Genomic DNA, 22,764 nt, shown 5'->3' with positions numbered 1-22,764 from the left:
GATGAATCTGCAGAGCTACCTTCAGGAATGAAGTTCTCTAGGATAGTTCAATGTACTATCCCAAATCAAAATGCAGACCATGTTTGAGTTATCTCTAGGAGATGAAATTATTGATGATTTTTATTATTTTATTTTTTTGCTATGACTTGTGATTGTCAAGGTTTTTAGGATGAGCCTCTATTTCTCTTATAATCATAGATGTTAATTTATTCAAAAGTTCTTTACAAAGAAAAAAGTTATGTCTGACCACATTTAATTTTGGGCCACCAGTTATAAACAATATCTTAAACTAGAGTAGATTGCCAGATGTTAGGAATTTTGAGCAGAGGCATATTTTATTAAGAGCCTCTAACAAGCAGGTTCATATTCATGTGAAAATCTTCATGGAGGAGCTCTTCTCCTTAGAACTTGTAAAGGATAGCGCTTACAGAAAGCCTTTTCAGTAAAACAGATACATGGTTTTTCTAAACAGGGGCAAGGCCTTCAGGTTGCATTTGGAAGGAAGTTTCTATTTCCTTTCTAAAAAAGTTCTAAGGAGTGCTAGGCTGCTAACTGAAAGGTCAGTGGTTCAAACCCACCAGCTGCTCCATGGGAGAAAGATGCAGCAGCCTGCTTCCATAAAGATAAGAGCCTTGGAAACCCTATGGGACAGTTCTACTCTGTCCTATAGAGTCACTATGAGTCAGAATCGATTTGATGGCAATAGGTTTTTTTTTTTATCCTTTACAAGGGTATTTCAGAAATGTTACGTATGTCACCATTATTATTTATGGCTCTGTGGTCCAGGTAAAGAGGAAGGGTGTAGGAAGAAGAGAAAGGTTGGGAGATGCCCGCGGACTGCTGATTGAGCCCCTGCATACAACTGTAGGCAATATAAAACACTAGGAAGATCATCAATGAAGCAGTGTTAGAATGACTCAGTAAAGGGGAGTGGCCCTGAGTCAATCCTAAAAACAGTCCCAAAGAGCCTCCTTTCCTCCTTGGCACCCAGAGGCTGATTCTGCAGTTGTGAGCAATCCACAGCCCACATGCCATCTGTTGTGCTGCTGTTGTGTGCCGCTGAGTTGATTCCAATTCATAGTGACCCTATGGAACAGAACAGAACTGCCCCCATAAGGTTTCCTAGGCTGTAATCTTTACAAGAGCAGATCGCCAGGTCTTTTCTCCTGCGGAGCCACTGGTGGGTTTGAACTGCCAACCTTTTGGTTAGCAGCCAAGTGCTTTAACCACTGCACCACCAGGGCTCCTTACATATCTAGGTACCTAGTTTTATAAAATGAACTGAGACTTAATTTCAGGATTAACGACTAGATAATTAGAAAGTTGCCTTCATGTTGTTACATTTCAAATAAGCCCAGCTCACAATATTCTAGAGTGTAAAAGGCATTCCTCTCCTTCATGGAGCAGGGGATCTAAGGTTATGATTTTATATACATTTCCCCCATGGGGTTAAATAAAGCTATTTTTATTTTAACTGATAAGAAAATCCAGATATTTTACTTTTCTTGAGTTGGCCCTCCTGGAGGGTGGGGTGGAGTATTTTTTACTACTAGGATAAAGGATACTTGATGAGGAAAATCATTGTTGGTGCATGATCTAGAAACAAAATATATGTTTAATATGGGAAATTGACATCTCTTTTAAAGGTTCAAATTAAAAATGCTGGATTATGAAGTTTACCTCATAAATCCTTTATTACTCCCTCTTTTTATCACTGAGAAGACAGAATACCAAAGTGTTTAAGAAGCTGAATGAAGCATGTATAGAATACAGGTAGTCCCTGGGTTACAAACATCCCATTTACGTACAACCCATAGTTATGAACCAATCCCTGTAAAGCCCAGTATATTAAAAATTCAATGTACATACACTGGTTCATAATAACAAATGGGTGCTACTTTGCGACAGACATCAAAACATTACTATTATCATTATTACTGTATTATTGCATTAAAGATGTTTTAGTGTATCTGGAAGTGTTTCTTTAGCGTCTTTTATACATAGCTATATACGATATACTAACATTTGACTAACTAACATTAGATAGGAACCATACCTAACTTCTCACTTACGTACAAATTCGACTTTAAGACAGATTTAGGAATATAACTCTTTGTAATGGGGGGACTGCCTGTACTTGTCCCAGATGAAATTATGTCTATAGTGACCTTACATTATTTTCACTGGGCATGTTTACAAGGTCTTTTATCACCTTTTCAAAGCAATAGTCCTTTACACTCACAATGCAAGATATAAATCAAATCCACCATGGACTTCATTAAAACGGTGCATTTTTTAAAATTGTTTTTTCCTTTCTGCCATGATAATACACACTCATTTTAGAAAATCCAAACAATACCAACAGTTATAAAGATGGGGAAAAATCAACAAAAATCAAAACACAATTTAGAGAAAATCATCTTTTTTTAACATTTTAGCGTACATCCTTCCAGGCCTATCTCAATGAATAGAAAATATAAATATAGAATTTTATATAATAGAATCATGTTACACATTTTTTTGCAAATTATTTTAAAAAATTTTATATCAAAGATATTTCAGAGCCTTTACAGCGCCTTTTTTAAAATCATAGATGTCATGGATTCAATTGTATCCCCCAAAAATGTAAGTCAGCTAGGCTGGGCCATGATTCCTAGTATTGTGTGACTGTCTACCATTTTGTCATCTGACATGATTTTCCTATGTGTTGTAAATCCTACCTTTATGATGTTAATGAGGCAGGATTAGAGGCAGTTATGTTAATGAGGCAGGACTCAATCTATAAGATTAAGTTGTATCTTGAGTCAATCTCTTTCGAAATATGAAAGAGAGAAGCAAACAGAGAGACATGCAGGCCTCCTACCACCAAGAATGCAGAACCAGGAGGGGAGCGCGTCCTTTGGACCCAAGGTCCCTGTGCTAAGAAGGTCCTAGGACAGGGGAATATTGATGACAAGCACCTTCCCCCAGAGCCAACAGAGGGAGAAAGCCCTCCCCTGGAGCTGGCACTGTGAATTTGGACTTCTGGCCTCCTAAAGTGTGAGTAAATAAAGTTGTTTGTTAAAGCCGTCCACTTGTGCTATTTCTGTTACAGCAGCACTAGATAACTAAAACAATAGACAATTTTTTGTTTTGGTCAAACTTACCGATCTTTCCCCTTATAATGTCTAAATTTAATTTTATGTACAGTAAGACCTTTCCTACTTCAAGATTATATAGTGGTTCTTGTTTTCTTCTAGTACTTTTAAGGTTTCTTTTTTTATATTTAAATACTTGATCCATCAGGAACTCATTTTAATTATGGAGTGAAGTAGGATACCAAATCTGATTTTTCCCAAATGGCTAACCAGTTGTCCCCAGGGATTTGAAAATGCCTCCAGATATATTTGGCTTTCTTTCTCAATCTTTATTAAGATAGCTTGAGAATATATGATAAACTATGAGTCTATCATTCAGATTCAGCCTGGATACTCATTTTTTAAAAATTGGGGTGAAATTCACATAACATAAAATTAACCATTTTAAAGCATACAAGTAAACGGCATTAAGTACATTCACAACGTTGTACAATCATAACCTCCATCTAGTTCCAAAACATTCATCACCCCCAAAGGACACCCTGTACCCAGAAGTCACTCCTCATTCCCTTCTCCCCCGAGCCCCTGGCAATAATTAATCTGCTTTCCACCTACCTATTCTGGATATTTCATATAAATGGAATCATACAATATGTGATCTTTTGTGTTTGGTGTCTTTCACTTAGCATAATGTTTTTTAGGTTCATCTATATTGTGATACTTCAGTACTTTATTCCTTTTTTATAAATCAATATTTAACCATATGGATATACCACATTTCGTTTATGATGGGCGTTTGAGTTGTTTCTCCCTTTTGGATACTGAATAGTGCTGCTAAGAACATTCTTGTACAAGCATCTGTTTGAATACCTGTTTTCAATTCTTTTGGGTACATACCCAGGAGTAGAATTGCTGGGTCATATGGTAATTCTATTTAACTTTCCAAGGAACCTCCAAACTTTCCATAGTGGCTGCACCATCTTACATTCCTAATAACAATATACAAAAGTGTTCCAATTTCTCCAAAAGCTCACCAACATTTGCTGTTTTTCATGTTATAGCCATCCTAGTAGGTATGAAGTAGTATATCATTGTGGTTTTGATTTGCATTTTCCTAATGACTAATGATGTTGAACATATTTTCATGCGCTTGTTGTATGCATCTCTTTCAGAAGAATTTAGAATCATTCAGTTATGTTTCCTTGAGAGAGTCACTGAGATTTTGTTTGGTGTTATATTGAACACTGCTATCTTTATAATGCTTAGCTTTCCTTCTGAAGAAGATAGACTTTTCCATTTTCCAAGTTGTCTCCTTTAGTAGGTGTATTGCTTTATTTACTTTTTATTAAATTTCTTTCCTTCTGGCTATTTTATATTTTTTTGTTGCTGGTCTATACTTTTGACTCTATTTTGTTAACTTGTTATGGTTAGTAAGAAAGGTATTGATTTTTATGATTTTTGTCTGGTAATCAGTCAATTTACTGAGTGCCCTTATTTTTAATTTTTTTTTTTTGTCAGTTCACTTGAGTTTAAAAAATAAAAATCAATTTTTACCTATACTCAGCACACAGAAAGTCTAGCCTCCCGCAGGTTACTCTTGGCCCAGATGCTTTTAACTTTCCTTATTGCTTCACCCTCTGGCATACTGATCACTTCTCCTTTGTTGAGGACTTTGACACCTGGATCCTTCAAAGTCCACGTGGACCGCATCCAACAACCTGGCTTTAACTACAGTGACCTTTACTTCCACTTCACATAAATCACTCATGGTTAATGCCTGGCTTTATCATTGCTCAGATTATTCCATACAGAAATACTCATTGTCTATATGACAGCTCTAAACTCCCACTTCCCCTACTCTGCTAATCCCATGCTCACTATACTTATTTCCTGAGGCAGCCTAAACCGTGGGATTGCTCACCCTCGGTTTCCAATCACTCAGGTCCTTATACCACACCCACTCAGCATAAACACCCCAGGATCAATTCAAAATTATTTTTTTAAACTGCTAATCCCTGAAAGCTGAGCACTGTTGAAGAAAGAAAAATCAGCCATTACTGTGGATTGGTTTCTCCACTGTCTGCTGGGACCTCAACAGTCCTCAGTCACCCTCCTCCTCTAGTACCCTCAACTAGTGTTCTAAACACTCACCACTCTCAAGCCCCTAACCAAACATGCCTCTAGATGAAAGCCGTATCACCATGTCATTAAGAAAATGGAAAATTGAAGCCCTCAAGCGAGAGCAGCCACGTCTTCCCCTGATCTACGATCACCTATATCTGGATCCACTAAGACAAAGTCTCTCTTCTATCCATGTTCAGGCTCATTTTCTGTCACCTCTGGGGTTATAACAGTCATTCCATTTTTGTGTTACATCTTTATCTTCTCCCACTCTGCTACTTCTTTCTCCTAGTTTATGTGCATACCTTCTTTCAACCTCACTTTCTTATAGTTGTTTCCCTTCTTTCCGTCTCTTCTCAATCAAGCCTCTTAAGTCATAGTCTATACATGCTGTGTCTGCTTCCTCATTTCCCTTTAACATAGCCCACGATAGTCAGACCTCCATTCCCATCACTCCACTAAAATTTCTCTCTCGAAGTTCACTGGGAATCTGTATATTGCTAAATACCCAGGGCATTTTAATAGTTCTCTTCAGGTCGCTCTTGATGGCAATGTTGGCTACTATCTCTGAGATTCTCCTCCCTTGCCCCACCCCATCCCACGATTTTACTCCCCTGGTGTTTTTTTGTGTGTGCTTTTTGTTGTGTTTTGTTTCTTTTATTGCTTTTTGCTATCTGTTGTTTTCCATTACCTTTGTGGCCTCTTCTTGTTTTGACTTTCATCCCAACATAGGATCATTCCCAGTTCTGTCTTTGGTCCCTTACTCTTCTCACCATTAGAAAATTTCATCCACACTCATGATTTTAACTGTCACCTCTAGGCTAATAATTCCCAAATCTATCTCCTAGTCCTGGCCACCCTCCCAATGTCAACTTCTATAAAAGTGAACTCATCATCTTAATACCTCAAATCTCCTCTTCCTGCCATGTTTTGTGGGTTAATTAATGGCATCACAATCCATGTAGCCTTCCTGGATAGAGAAATTAGGAGTCATTCTAGCTTCCTCCCTCTATCAATCCAATCTATCACCTTGTACTTTCGATTTTATCTCCTCAACAATTCTCAAACCTGTTCTCCCCATTTCTCTCTCACCTTCCTGTTCCATTTTCCCTACCAAAACAGTCTCACATGGATTGTTTCACTGCCAGGTAATCCCGCTTCCTGTTTTGTTCCTCATCAAATCTATTTTATACTCTGCCACTAGAGTCATCGCTAAAAAAGACTCTAACCTGAGCGTATCACATCTCTGAGTAAACCCCTTCAATGGCTCTCTATGCCTTCTGGGGAAATCCAAACTCCGTCTCACGGCATAAGAGGTTTTCTGAGAACTTCCTCCAAATTACTGCTTCTGCCCCATGTATTGTCACTCAGTATTACACATTTTATGTTCTAGTAATATTAGTTCTCCATATTCACCAGGCTGTTTCACTTCACTGTCATCATTTAGGCTATTTGTTCTGGTTTGAATGACCTTACCACCTCTTTTCTTTTTCTTTTTTGGCTAACATCTGTGCTTTCTTCAAAACTTATCTTAGATATCATTTCCTCTAAGAAGCCTTCCCTCAGTCCCTACACTAGGCTAGTTTCTCCTCCATTGTTTTCTTGGAAGTGCCTGTATAAATTTTACTGATCACAGTAGATTGAAATTCATATTTAACATCATAGTAAGACCTTGCTCAAATTATAGTGAGATCTGTTCTTGAGGGCAGGGTCTACATCTAATGTACCCTAATATCCTTATAATATAGTATAAAAAACCCATTGCCGTCAAGTAGATTCTGACGCCATGTGTGTCAGACTAGAACTGCTCCATAGGGTTTTCAATAGCTGTAATTTGGGGGCACAAACAGTTAAGTGTTCGACTACTAGCTAAAATGTTGATGGTTCAAATTCACCAGAGGCACTTTGGAAGACAGGCTTGGTGATCTGCTTCTGAAAGGTCATAGCCTTGAAAACCCTATGGAGCAGCTCTACTCTGCATACATGGGGTCGCCATAAGTTGGAATCGACTCCACGGCAACTAATAACAACAACAATCTTATGGAAGTAGATCACCAGGTCTTTCTTCCTTGGTGCCACTGGGTAGTGGAGTCAAACTGCCTTTTGCACCATCCAGGGACATATAACACAGTATCAAAACCAAAACAAAACCAAACCCACTGCCATCGAGTTTATTCTGACTCATAGTGACCTCATAGGGTTTCCAAGGCTACAAATCTGTGCGGAAGCAGACTGCCACATCTTTCTCCAGCGGAGCCCCTAGTGGTTTCGAACCACCCACCTTTCAGTTAACAGTCGATTGCTTTAACCACTGTTATACTATAACATAATATAGTGCCTAATAATAGTAGGTCCTCAAAAAATATTTGTTAAATTCAACTACTGATGTAAATATAAGTGCTTCAAAGAACATAAAGTGCTTTTAAAATGCTAGTATAATTATTAAGTTCAGGTGGGAAACTAGTATCTCTTAGGCATTCCCTGATTTCATTTGAGGGAAAAGTCTTTTTAACCTGAAATTTTACAGGCAGTCCCCGGTTTATGAACGAGATCCATTCCTAACTGTGTCTTTAAGTTGAATTTGTAGGTTAGGTCGGAAGAGGTGCGTTTGGTTCTTATTTAGCCTCACTTTAGTGCAAGAAAAGGCTCAAAGCCTTTTCAATGATTTAAAAGCTGCACATGCAGCAAGTGAAGGTGACTGTGATGAAGAATTTGTTTCAAGTAGGGGTTGGTTCCATCATTTCAAAGTGACGCCAAATTTATATAACATTAAAGGGCAATTATGAGTTGTCCTTAAGTCCAATGTTTGTAACCCAGGGACTTACTGTATTCTGTATTCAGGTGCAAAATATGATTATTTTCAGACCTTAAGTATACCCAGGGGTAGATTATCCAATAGGCAAGGTAAGCACAGTGCTTACCTCACTTACCAGATCATCAGTAGTGAAAAATTTCACATTTTTGCACCATCAAAGATTCTGCTTCTGGATATGGTTGGCATCTGTTTCTCCCCAACCCCAAAGCACATTCCGATAAAATCCAATCCTCTTTTCAAATTCACAATCCCTGACAGGGATGGATGACCCAGTAGAAAGTTAAGCACAGGCTTACTTGTGCTTGCTTCCTAGTCTGTAGTAAACAATTTCACTACAGATTAGGAAGTAAGTACAAGTAAACCCGTGGTTACCTTGCTTACTGGGTCATCCACCCGAGTATACTAGAACCAAAAAAAAAACAAAAAACAAAAACCAAACCCATTGCCATCGAGTGGATTCCGACTCATAGCAACCTACAGGACAGAGTAGAACTGTCCCATAGGGTTTCCAAGGAGCGCCTGGTGGATTACAAACTGCTGACCTTTTGGTTAGCAGCCAAGCTCTTAACCACTACGCCACCAGAGTATACTAGAAAAGCTTGCAATTCTACTGATAATGATTTTGGTCCCATCTGTTTAATAGGTTTAAATTAAATTACCCGATTTGGACAGTTCTGCAATGGCCAATCTAGAAGGCATTGTGACCCTTTCCACTGCAGCCAAAAGGCAAAGTATGGTTGTTTGAATTCAATGAGAATACTGATATGTATCTATAAATGCCTAAGAGGATAGTTCAGGTATGTTTCCTGTGGCAGTCCTACCTTAACAAAGTATACCTATGGGGAAAAAAAACAGGCCAGACCAAGTAAGAAAGCAAGGATTCTATTCATATGCAAAAAGCTTTCCTCAGTTTGTTCAGTTCAATGTCTGACAGAATTCTTTATAGAAAGGCCTTAGAAGAGCACAGAGAAGTAGGCCAGTTTCTTCAAAGACTCGTACTCTTCACATTGGAAGGGATCTAATAAATCAGGTCATTGAATCCTCTCTCTTTATAGAGGAGGAAACTGAAGACCAGAGAGGAGGATGCTGTCCCTAACATTTCAAAGAGTCAGTAGTAGATCCAAAACCAGAAGTGAAGCTAAGTGAGCAAAGCAAGGAGTGGAATTCTAAACAAGGGACTCCAAGCCCTCCCCTCTTCTGATCTCCCCGCTATTCCTCCCAGCCCCAAACAATCTAGCCACATGAGACCCTTAAGTGCTCATCAAAAACACAGTTTGAACTTTCCAGATTTTTACTGTTATTCTTCTCTCTGCCTAGAATAATTTTCTCCCCCCTACTGAGGCCAAATTCTTATCCATCAACCTCACATCAAATATCACATCTCATCTATGCTCACCTCAAGAAAAATAAATTGCCTCCATCTCTGTTCCCATTCCACTGATCTAAGCATGGAATTCTTCTCACACAGTATTAGTGACGAGTATCTGTATCCTCCTCCTTTCCCCCTGGACTGGGAGTTCCTAAAGGGCACCAGGAAACTCCTTTTTAGCCTTGTATTCGCAGCACAGATTAAACGCTAGGTAAATGCTTGTTGAATTAAACTGCATTAGATTTGAGTGGAGGAATATCACATAAAAGTTACTGAACAACACAGTATTAAAATCTGATTTCAGACAAACTGGCTGTATAATACTCCTACGCTAAAGGAACCATTCTGTCCAAAGGATGAGGGAACAGGAAAACATGCTCGTCCTTAGTACGCTTAGGGACTTACCAGGTAGTAGCTCACAGAAGTTAAATATTAGGTGACACTTAAACAAAAAATGGAAAGCTTACTGCTAATAATTATTACATGGGAAAGTTAGCAGTCACACTTCATACAGTAAAAAAAAAAAGGGGAAAACTGGAAAACCAAACCCATTGCCATTGAGTCAATTCTGACTCATAGTGATACTGTAGGACAGAGCAGAACTGCCCTATAGGGTTTCTAAGGCTGTAATCTTTTTTTTTTTTTTTTAATCCAACACTGTAATCTTTATGGAAGCAGACTGCCACATCTTTCTTCTGTGGAGTGGCTGGTGGATTTGAACAGTCGACATTTTGGTCAGCAGCTGAGCACTTAACCACTGTGCCACGAGGGGAGGGGAGCTGGAAAAATATAATTTGTATATAAATATCCATAATGTGCAATGAAGCAGATGACAGTACCTCAAGATTGTGATTACTGAACCTTCATTTTCTTTACTATCTAAATTCATAGAAATTATCTCCAAAATTATGTTTTCCATAATACATAGGATATACTCTTTAAGAACAAGGCTTATCATATATTACGTACGCATCCTCAAAGTATTTCTTGGTGCTTATAATATACCTAACACCTAGCTGGCTATGTTACAAACACTGAAAAATAATTTTAGGATAAAATAATAACTATAAAATTTTACTTTTTTCATAATGAGGTAATTAACTCAAATTTAAAAGTACAGAAACTGGTTTGTAATTATGACCAAAATCTCAGTCTTATTAGTGTCACATCTTGTTTTTGACCAAAAATCGCCTTATTTATAGAATAGTTTAAACTATTCTTATCCACCTCATTCATGAAATTCAGCTTCAAGGAACTTCAGGCTATTTTTAAAAAAACTGAATTCACTCTTGAAGGAAGTGGATTTGCCAACCTTATGACTATTCAAACAACAGGGTTCTGGCTTTGAAAGTAAATCCACGAGAAGAATTTAAAAACGATTTTGTGCAATTGCAGGATTGTTGGAAAAGTTCTTGGGTTCCTTCAGTGACTACTTTTAAAGAGACAACATTCACATATTTTTTTAAATGAATCAGTCACATTACAGTAACACTCTGTGACTGAGCAAAGAAGAACTCAGTTATGGTTTTTCTATGAATGACTGCTGAACAAATCACAGTGTAAAGTGGTAACTGAAAAAATAAATCTATTGTCAGGTTTCTGCACAGAGTGAATAGAGAAGTATCTAGCAGATGGTTACCTGTACTTGACAACACACAGAGAGCGCACCAGCGCCCAAATGACAGCTAATGGTTCTCTCTCTACTCTTTACAGAGCATCAGAAATCCTTTCAGTGTTAGAATTATAGAATGGAAATGGTTACATGGTTGAGAAAACATACCATAAAGGGGAAGAGATCTACTCATGTGTCCATAGACACTTAATGGGAGACACTTTGCCTTCTGGTTCTGTGATCTTTCTTCCTAACATTGACAGAGGTTGCAGAATTTAGTGATTTTAGGAGACTGGTTCGGATTAGTCTGCCTGCGTTTGAATTTTGGCTCTAACACTTTACCAGCTGTTATGAACTTGGGCAACTCACTGTGTCTTTGTTTCCTCATGCATGAAATGTGATGATAACAGTACCTACCTCATTATACGTATACATGTAAAAGCACTTTGAATAGTGCACAGTTTATAGCAATTGTATTACCTAATCTCATTTACAAGCCCTAGTGGCACAGTGATTAAGAGCTCTGCTGCTGACCAAAAGGTCAGCAGTTTGAATCCACCAGCCATTCCTTAGAAATCCTATGGGGCAGTTCTACTACAGGGTCTGTCCTATCGGGTCAGTACTATAGGGTCGCTATGAGTTGGAATCGACTTGATGGTAATGGGTGAGTTTTATTCTCGTTTAAGCTTTGATAACATTTTCTGGAGATTCCTAGTCTCTTTGAAGGAAAATCAAATCTCAAAACAAAATAAAATTTTATCAACTTCATTTTCCTTATGGGTAAAGGCTTATCTTCTTTATTCTAGTTATATTCATAGCACTCAGCATGGTGCCCAACACACAGAACTACTTAGTAAATGTGGGTTTAGTACATAAGCAAATTTCTCTGGTCATTGTGAATTATCAAATTCTGCCTTTCCCCTGGGAAACCCTGGTGGCGTAGTGGTTAGGAGCTATGGCTGCTAACCAAAAGGTTGGCAGTTCGAATTCACCAGGTGCTCCTTGGAAACCTCATGGGGCAGTTCTACTCTGTCCTATAAGGTCACTAGGAGTTGGCATCAACTCGATGGCAACAGGTTTGGTTTTATGGGTGTGGCCTTTCCTCCAGCTCCTAGGCCATTGGTATTCTCTTATTTCCTATGTTTTGATGAAAGATCTGATATTTTGTGATTTTAGAAATGGAGTTCAGAAAAGGTGCTATGATTCTTTGTAAAATTTTCAGAAAATATTTTAATCAAATTATAAACAAGCTTAAGAAATCTACCAACTTCATGTCAAAACTAGTCCAACTTTACATACTACAGAACTTTATTATTGAAGAAGGAAGAGAGGGACCATCAGACTGAGCCCAGCACAACTAGATGGTGCCTGGCTACCACCACCGACTGCTCTAACAGGGATCACAATAGAGGGTCCCAGGCAGAGCTGAAGAAAAATGTAGAATAAAACTCTAACTGACAAAAAGAAAAAAAATGACCTACTGGTCTGACAGGACTGGAGAAACCCCAAGAGTATGGCCCCCTGGCACCCTTATAGCTTAGTAATGAAGTCACTCCTGAGGTTCACCCTTCAGCCAAAGGTTAGACAGGCCCATAAAACAAAACGAGACTAAATGGGCACACCAGCCCAGGGGCAAGGACGACAGGCAGCAAGGGATAGGAAAGCTGGTAACGGTGAACCCAAGGTCGAGAAGGGGAAAGTGTTGACATGTTGTGGGGGTGGCAAACAATGCCACAAAACAATATGTGTATTGTTTAATGAGAAACTAGTTTGTTCTGGAAACCTTCATATAAAGTACAAAAAAAAAAAAAAAAGAAGGAAGAGAGGGAAGGAAAGAAATACATTGTTGACAGTTCAAGCTGTACTCTTGGAAGAACACATTATATGCTACATAAAGCATCCAGCATACTTTTAAAGCTGTATTATAAAAAACAGTACCGTCATGATAAAAGTTGTTATGATGAAATAGTAGTTTGTCAACACTATCAACATACAGGAACTCATACAATACACCCTTTATAGTGGGATCTCTCAGAACTTTAAGCCAAATAAGATGTCAATATTAATTTTTCACTTGTTCTCAAATTAGTAAGGCATGACCTAAAGAGATAAAATGAACAAATATCTTTCTGATTAAAGCAATATAAAATAGCAAACTGTTTTTCAAGCAATGGAGAAATTAAACCAGTTGCCATTGAGTCAACTTGGACTCATGGCGAACCCATGTGTGTCAGAGTAGAAGTGTGCTCCGTGGAGTTTTCAATGGCTAGTCAGTGAGGACTAGCATAGCTACAGTTTATGGAGAGCTGACAGTATGTCAGGCACTAGGCTAAGCGCAAGGGCAGCGATAGTTCAGTGGAAGAATTCCTACCTTCCATGCGTGAGACCCGGGTTTGATTCCTGGCCAGTGCACCTCAAGCGCAGCCACCACCCTGAGTGTTGCTATGATACCAAATAGGTTTTAGCAGAGCTTCCAAACTAAAATGACCTAGGAAAAAAGGTATGGTGATCTATTTCTGAAAAATCAGCCAATGAAAACCCTATGGATCACAGTGGTCCCCATAAATTGGCCCCCTGGCTTAATGGCAGCTAACAACAGGTGGTTAAGTCCATTTTCTTACATTTCTCACCTAAACTTTAAAACAAGTCTATACGAAACAGCTGACTTAATTATTCTCCTTTACAGATGATGAAACCGAGGCTTAGAGGTGCTAAGTACCTTGTCAGGGTCACACCTCTAAGAGATAGCAAAGTCAGAATTCAACTCCTATTTACTAGGGCCTGTGTTCTTGACAACTCTATGAACCGCCTTGACAAATCACCAATTTTCTGTGATATTGGCCTCCAACCATAGAGTTGATCTGCTTTATTATATGTGTTTTGAAAACATTTCAAACCAGAACACACTGCATATTTTTCTCCATCTCTTCAAACCCCTCAGCTGATTGTTTTATTTTAACATAATTTTTATATTTTCCACATTTTCTAATATGTTATACATATTTTTTTTCCTACCCCGAAGTTTATATTAAAAAGTGAACTAAGTTTTTCAGAACTGATGACCTGGAAATTAAAAAAAGTAATGTACACATACATACACATATATATACATGTATGGATAGACACTTATATGTAATATAGGGATTCTCTTGCTCAACGGGAATTTTCAAAGTTTGAAGTTAAGTAAGCATTAAGAAATTGAGCTTGGTTCAGTAATTTAATTTGCCTTTGCTCTTCCTGCTTCCAATTCAAAATCAATTCCCACTCCCACTCTTATTCTGCTTGTAGCCCCAATGTGATATGTACAAGGATAGTAAAGCTTGGGTGATAGGTGCTTTCACTGCAGGTAATTTCTTTTTACTTGAATTCACTAAAGTAAAAATATGTCCCTAAAATGAAAACCATTTTTTAATAATAACAAAGAGCTTCATTTAAAGGTCAATGTTTACATTGCCCACATTCATCCTCTCTCCATTACATGGAGCTGAACTATTTTCTATAATTCTTATGCCCTAAGTTATTAATGTTTACATGTTAAAAATTCAAGATACCACTTCACACTCACTAGGATGACTAGAATCAAAAAGTCAGATAACAACAAGTGTTGGCGATGATATGGAAACTGGAACCCTCATACACTGACGGTGGGAATGTAAAATGGTGCAGCCATTTTGGAGAACAGTCTGGCAGTTCCTTAAACAATTAAACATAGAGTTACCATGTTGTTTTTGTGGTTGTTACTATTGTTAACTGCCATTAAGTCGATTCTGACTCATGTCGACCTCATGTATGCAGAGTAGAACTGCTCCACAGGGTTTTCAAGGCTGTGACCTTTCAAAAGAAGATCATCAGGCCTGTCTTTCAACGTGTCTCTCAGTAGGTTCCAACCACCAAACTTTTGGCTAGAAGTCAAGTGCTTAACTGTTTGCGCCATCCAGGGACTCCTAGAGTTACCATATGACTCAGCAATTCCACTCCTAGGTATATACTCAAAAGAAATGAACACTTGTACATGAATGTTTATAGCTGCATTATTCACAGTACCCAAAAAGGAGAAACAACTCAAATGTTCATCAATGAACAAATGGATAAACAAAATGTGGTATATCCATACGATAGAATATGATTCGGCCATAAAAAGGAATAAAGTCCTGACACATGCTACAAATACGGACGAACCTTGAAAACATTATTCTAAGTGAAAGAAACTAGTACGAAAGACCACATACTATATGATTCCATTCATCTGAAAGTCCAGAATAGGGAAATCTATAGACAGAGAAAGTAAATTAGTGGTTGCTTTGTGCTACAAGTAGATGGGGTGGGAAGGATGGAGCAGGTAGAAGAGGGAAGAGGTGTGATAGCTAAAGGGTACTGGGTTTCTTCTTGAGGTGATAAAAATATTCTAAAATTGATTGTGGTGATAGTTGTACATATCTGTGAATCTACTAAAGCCCAATGAATTGCACACTTTTAATGGGTAAATTGTATAGTATATGAACTGTATCATTAAAAAAGCTGTTAAAAATAAAAGGATGGCACAAAACTTTTTGCTATAATGTAATTCATAATCTGAAATATGAAGCAAGAGAGCGTTAGCCCAGAAACATAGCAGCATTAGTTTTAGATATTTGTTGAAATTCATCATAAGTAACCTGGCCCTTACTAAATCAGATTCACTACAGACTTTTGGGAAATAAAAGTACATCTCATAAAATGTATGTGAAAAAAGTTAGGCTATGTTAGAACTGTTTCTGTATTGGGAACATAAAATTCAGAATGAAAACGGTAATGAAAGTAAGGGGAAACTAGAATTTCAAGAGGGAGATATGCAGCTAAGTTACCTTTTTTGTCAGAAAAAGAGTACACTGTACTTTTTTAAAATCAAATATGCACTTTGGTGATGAGTAAATCCACAGCCTCACCTTTTAGCATAAGGATGAGTAAACAAGCCACTACTCTTGGGCAAGCAAATGTACCTAAAAATTCTAACTGCTACTGACTGAATATTTAAGAAATTTAAAAAGTAGAATTTCCCTTGAGACAGTCAAGCTGAATGTCAACTATGAGCATATCATCCACTTTAATTAGAGGGACCTATGATCTCACTCTCCTTGGCCCACTAACAGTTATTGAAAATGATTATTTGCTAGGCCTTCTGGGAAATTCAATAGAGTAGATGTCACTGAAGTTTAAAATCTATTTGGGGAAAGATAACTAATATTCACTGGACTAGTGTGTGAGTTAAGATATGTTAACAGCTTACAACAGTACTTTGTACATACTAAACATTCAATAAATGCTAATTGTTAATTAATAGTGAAAATAGTAGAAGCTGAGTTCTGTGGGGGTGACCGCATCTGTACAAGGGGAATGCTGACAAATAAGAGATGAGCAAGGCCTGGAGTGAAAAGGGAAGGCTTTAAATGAAGAAAAACTTGAGTTATTTTAGAAGTATATTTAAGAGAAAGGAGAGGGAACTAAAGGAACAGAGGTGAAGAGAAAGGAAAAAGGAAGAGATGGAGGAAGGAATGAGAGAAGGGAAGAGGGTAGAGAACTACCATTCATTACTACCTTCGGTATGTTCTTAACTGTTAAATGCCTTGGAGCTGATTCCGACTCATTGTGACCCTATAGGACACTTTATGTAACTACAACAGAACTGCCCCATTGGTTTCCCAGGCTGTAACCTTCAGGTAAACAGATTGCCAGGAGCGCTTAACCACTGTACCACCAGAGCTCCTTACCTTTGGCATACCTGTTCTTTATACCTACTACCTTTTAAGCATAGGGCTGCTAGTATGATTGTTTGGCTATAAAAGATGTGCATGTGGACTAGTATCAGGAAATGAGGTTGGAATGGTTTATGTATGGCCAGATCATTAGAATCTTGAAATCCTGGCATAGCAGCCTGTTTTCTTAGAGCAGGCCATGGAGGGCCATTGTAGATTCTCAAGCAGGGGAGTATGGCTAAAGTGTAGTGCAGTGGTTACAAGTTCAGGGTCTAGAGTTACGAGACCTGGGCTTGATTTGAGCTGTTATTAACTGTGTGTCTCTGCCTAGTTGTGTAACTTCTCAGGGCTTCAATGTTCTTATCTGTAAAAATGAAGCTCATAATGGCACCTACCTCACTAAGTGAGAAGATGCATGTTGTGTTGAGAACACTGCCTGTCACAGAGCAAGTGTTCTCAATAAACGCCAGCTACTATTACCTAGGTGGAGCCCTGGTGATGCAGTGGTTAACAGCTGCTAACCAAAAGATCGGCAGTTCGAATCCACCAGCCACCCCTTGGAAACCCTATGGGGCAGTTCTACTCTGTCCTATAGGGTCACTATGAGTTGGAATCGACTTGACAGCAATGGGTTTGGTTTTTTGGTTTGGTATTACCTAGGAGGGTAGGTCCTAGGTGATGAGGCCTGTGTGAGTGTGGCTACAGATCCATGGGAAATGGACGAGAGAGCCATTCTAACACTCTTAGAGGAAATTGTCCATTGGGAAACTTGGACTTTAACAAGCCTTTGAGCTTAGGGATAATCAATCTTAGTTACAAAGTTCAAAACAGAGAGGTTAGACTGGGTTTCTAAGCGTAAAAATTTGGCAAAATAAAACTGATTTCAAATATGGAATTGTCACACCAGTATCATCACTGTGATAATTTACCTCCCTCCCTCCTAAAATTACTCTTATTTTGATACCAAAAAAGAGATTAAGAGCTCAGAAGTAAAGAATGTCTAAAATCTTAGATTGAATCAGAAGTGATCTTAGTTGGCCTGGAAGACACTTTATAGCGAAAAACATACAAACAAACAAAAACACACCAAGAGAAGTTTACCAAATACCACCAAACAGATAAACACCCTAACTGTAGAGAAGATTCAGTTATAGGTAAAAATTTTATGGTACCCTGTCTGTGTATTTAATGACATTGTTCACACTGTTCCTCAAGGTATAATAATGTACATATACGTCTCCCACCCTCCACCTCCACCTCTACCACCAAAACTGCTCTGAGAGTTCCAGAAGGACAGATTCCAAGTCACACTGTTCCTTGTATTCCCTACCATTATTTAACAAATAGTAGGCATTCCAATATTTGTTGGACTGAAATGAATTTGTGAAACCGGTCAGTTCAAATGAAGGGCTGTGTTGGAGCCTTGAGTTTCAATGCGGTTAGGCTTATTTTGTCGACTGCTTAAGAGTTTTGAGTAAAGAAAATTAATTTAAATGCTATAGTAGACTTTTTCAATCAAAATGATCTTAACTGAGTATCTAGACGACAGGGAATGTGAAGATTTCAAAACTTGGTAGCTGTTGGGTAGGCTTGAATCACTTTGTGTAACTAGATCTAAACACTGTCTTTGGAAGAGTCCTGGACTAGGAGTTTAAAGTCCTAGGTTCTAGTCTTGCCCCAGCCACTCAACAATCCTGGCACTTCCTGTATCTATCAAATGGGGATATGACCATCCACCTTGCCTACTCGTGATCCTCCAGAGAAATAAAGTATCTGAAAGAAAGATTAAGTGAAAAGGAAATAACAGATGTTATTGGAGAGTTCATCATTTTGTGGACTTGAATTATTATTACAGAGTCAGGATTTTATCCTTGGGTGAGAAAACAAAAACATTTTGTGGGGGTTGTACCTACAGTAGTTTTGTCTCTATCATGTCTCTATCACGAAGAATAAAGAGCGTTCGCAAAAGCGGACAACGCTGGGAGGGCAAAGGAAAGAGTAAGGAGCCAAGCAAAGCAGAGATACTGGAAGAGAATACCACCGACGCGTTGGAAACAAATCAAAGCAGCTAATAAAATTCTCCTCCTTCTAAAACTTCAGCCCAAACTTCAAGAGACGTGTAGATGGAACATACTTTTGTACTCATGACCCTTTGTGTGGAGCCTGGTTGTGATTTTTTTAAAAACGAGCACATACTGAAATAATGAACAAAGGAGATTAATTTTTGCTATTAAAATAATTTGTCATCTTTTTGTACTACTAGCGATAGTGTATTTATGCATTCCCAACAACTTGGGGTTGTTTAAAAAAAATTAAATTGGGCTTGTTTAGATATTTATCTGGAACTTAAGAGTGATATGATATTATAGTGATACAGCAAATAAGCAAACACTGATTCTTTACATTTTTAAAACAAGAATGTTTCGGAACAACAACACTGTAAATAATCACACTTCTGGATTTTAAAAAAGCCCTCAGTGTGGTATGTTGTTGTGTGCCATTAAGTCAATTCTGACTCATAGCAACCCTACAGGACAGAGTAGAACTGCCCCATAGGGTTTCCAAGGAGTAGCTGGTGGATTTGAACTGCCGACCTTTTGGTTAGTAGCCTGAGCTCTTAACCACTTCACAACCAGGGCTCCTTCAGTGTTGTGTGAGAAAGAAAGAAATCCTTGCGATCAAAGTATTTGATTTTTCACTCTCTTTGACCAGAAGGGTTTCTAGGTTAAATAATGTGCTAATCTTCCAATTATGCACATCAATCTTTTAAGAGGACAATAGCAACCCAATATCTTAAGTGTTTTATCTGTAAATTCATCGTGCTCCCCTCACCCTACCCCGACCTAACACCAACTCCTCTCTCAAAAAAATTTGGGTAACAAGTTTCTGTTAACTATCCAACCAAAGGCAGGCAGTCTTTGAGGGGAAAGATACAGCATATTTCATGTTTTCGACTACTTTTCTTCTCTCCTGAGGGGAAAGAGTGAAGGGAATGGGGGAAAAGACACCCCCAAGCTCTGAATCGAACGACAAAATACACATCACCGGGAAGCTAATAACCAGATGGCATCAAGGGGACAACTGAATCGCCACACACGTCACTAAAAAGGACAAGTGAGATAAATGGCAGCACTCTTTCTTGACATGGCCCAGAGATTTGAATAGTTCTCCCAGATCTCCCTTGGGAATTATAAAACACCAATTATGCTTTGGGCTCAAATAATTTACATCCCCGCCGGACTGCAAGCTACAACGCGTTCCTGATGCTGTGCCTTTACCGAGGGGTTTCAGCCAAAGAGAGATCCGGCGCCACAGAAAGAGTAAAAGTCACAAGGTTGTCAATGTAAAAGTTCCAGAAACCGTTTCAACACAAAACTTGTCCCATGGCAGATGAACTTTGGGAAGCGCGCTTTCTACTGCCCTGGACGGGTCTCAGCAGAGAATACTTACTGGGTTGAGCCAACTTTGCTCTCTCTTTTCCCGAGAACTTTTGCAGACTTTGTGTCTTCCACATCTTGCTGTAGTTCAGTCATTAGGGCCGTGTCAGGAGGGCACCTTCAGATCTCCACGCTCTTCCACGCTATTCTCCTCCTCCGCGTTCCCCCCTCCCGGGCGCAGGCCAAACGAGCCGCGCCGCGCCCTCCCCAGCGCCCTCCGCCCCTTGGCGCATCCAGGCCCCGCCGGCTGTTTCGGCCGCCAACCTGGACACGTTCGAACCGGCGCTATTGGTCGGACCGAGTGTGGAAGAGCCCACAGGCAGGGAAGGGGAGGGTCGAAGTGAAGTGACAGCCTTTTTCCCCAACCCAGGAGGGAGAAGACGAGAAAAAGGAAACCTGTTTAACTAGTCTTTCTGGGGGAGGAAGCTAATTGGTCAAGCAGGTGAAAACATTTGCCTAACAAGTTACAATGTATTTAGCCTCCTGCTATAATTGGGCTTTTTTTTTTTTATATTTCCTACCCTGACTGTAAGAAGGGGATTTTAAAAATGGGCAGTTGGCCCTTGATACAGGAAATGGATACGACTGAGTGAGGCTGATTTCCCATACAAATGCACGGTGTGGGCTGGCCTATGCCCCAGCCTAAATTATTCAAACAGGACATTGCCTCGTTGGGGACTGACCCCGGTTGCTTAAACAGTAGTTTTGTTCGATTTTTTTATGTGGGAATAACAAGGTAGTAAGAGGTAGTTGTCTTTAGTGGTTGCCTGGTTAACCCTTCCTAGTTCTGTGAGAGAGAGGCAATCATCAAAATCTCATTAGCAGCTTGCTTTCTAGGCACCCAACCAATAAAATGAATGCCTCTTCTTCCTGCCTTTTGTTGATTTGAGATGCTAGTTCTGAGGGTAGAGATGGAGGCCCTGTTGGCTTTTGATTTATAAGTTTGCGTCTGAAGCATTCATTCATTAGCAAATTAAAAAAATTTTTTTATTGTACTTTAGATGAAGGTTTACAGAACTAGCTTCTCATTAAACAATTAGTAAACATATTGTTTTGTGGCATTGGTTGCCAACCCCATGACATGTCAACATTCTCCCTTTCTCAACCTCATTAACAAATTTTTGAGAGTTACTGTCTTCCAGGCATTGCTCTACACATTCACTTGTTATGCCCAATAACAAATATGTTGGTAGTTTTCTGATTTGCTATACAATAGTTGAAAATAATAACTAATGTAAAACCTTATTGTTGGAAGTCTAAAACGATTCGAAGTGGCAATAACAGAGCATGCTTGGGAAAAGTTTAGGAGCCCTGGTGATGCAGTTTCAGCAATAGGCTGCTAGCCATAAGGTGGGAAGTTCAAACCCACCAGCCGCTCTGCAGGAGAAAGATGGGGCAGTCTGCTTCCTTAAAGATTTACAGCCTTGGAAACCCTATGGGACAGTTCCACTCTGTCCTACAGGGTCGCTATGAGTCAAAATTGACTTGATGGCAATGGATTTATATAAAAAACAGAATACAGTATTTAAAAGGCAGCGGTAGCCAAATGATAGGAGGAATTTTGTTGCACTGTGACAAAATAGAGACATAAGAGTATGCCTAAAATAGATTTTAGGGGGCTCTTTGATTATGCACCATTAAGAGACATGTTTCTTTTTTTTTCCTTCAAGACTCTGGGGACATAGTTTCTTGTTTATAATGTCAAAGTAGAGTAGCTGATGTGTTTTCCAGGAATTGAAACAGCTCTGGTAGAAAATGCCTAAACCATCACCAAGACATTACCATTATTGTACTGGATGGTAAACAAACCCTGTCTGATGGCTTCTATTCAAACTTCTTAGAGTATTGGTCAAATGTTGGTCTCTTTTTAACATTGATCAGATACACTGTGCATCTGTTCATAGGTTCAGGGGCAGAATGAAAATAATGAGTATGAAGATTTGGATGGAAGTTTGGTTGCAATGCGTGGTCAAGTAGTTACCTAATTTATAACATTGGGCAGGGTGTGTATTTATTAACCAATATAAGTCTATGTAAAGTGCCTTCACGTGCCTGTAATTTTACACATATTGTCTGATGACATATATTTTAGAAGATGTTGATGCCCTTATCAAGATGAAACCTGGCATCTCAGTAATGGGTTTAGCTACACAGGATATTTAATATATCAATGCCATAAGTCAAAGAATTCCAGGAGTGCTCATCAGACCCTTTCTGCTGTCTATTTAAGGTCAATATCCAAAGGAGAAAATGAGGGAAAAAAATTGAAAGAATTCGGTGAAGAGCCGTATACTGAGGAACTTAATTATAAGACTGTAAAATAAAGTTGTAAGAACGAAAGTTGAGTAGCATTATGTGAAGAGGATCTTTATTAAATGATTTATCTCAAATGGGAAGAAAAGTTTCCTAGTGAATACAGCTAGTAAATATTAGAATAAGAATCTATAGTAGGCTATGGAATCTCCTACTCTGGAAGTCTTTGAAAACAAGATTTAAGAAAAAAAATCAAATAGATTGGTTTTTAAACCAATGCTTCCCAATGTTTCGAACCAATGTTTCCCGGTTTCAGGATTGGGAAACTGGAAATACTCTATTGTTCTT

General features: G+C 38.7%; 1 protein-coding gene across 1 annotated transcript in view; it reads right to left on the bottom strand.

Annotated features, from left to right (window-relative positions):
* GRAMD2B (GRAM domain containing 2B) overlaps positions 1-20,261 on the bottom strand; it is a 69,297-nt gene extending 49,036 nt beyond the window's left edge. The window contains exon 1 of the mRNA XM_004384288.2: positions 20,177-20,261. Coding sequence (XP_004384345.1) covers positions 20,177-20,259 — 83 coding nt within the window. The 5' untranslated portion in view covers positions 20,260-20,261. The remainder of the gene's footprint in view (positions 1-20,176) is intronic.
* Positions 20,262-22,764: the final 2,503 nt, after the last annotated feature.

The sequence above is a fragment of the Trichechus manatus genome, unplaced genomic scaffold, assembly GCF_000243295.1.
Source record: "Trichechus manatus latirostris isolate Lorelei unplaced genomic scaffold, TriManLat1.0 scaffold00121, whole genome shotgun sequence".
Lineage (NCBI taxonomy): Eukaryota > Metazoa > Chordata > Mammalia > Sirenia > Trichechidae > Trichechus > Trichechus manatus.
The sequence above is the reverse complement of the archived record's forward strand: the minus strand, read 5'-3'. Positions and strand labels throughout refer to the sequence as shown.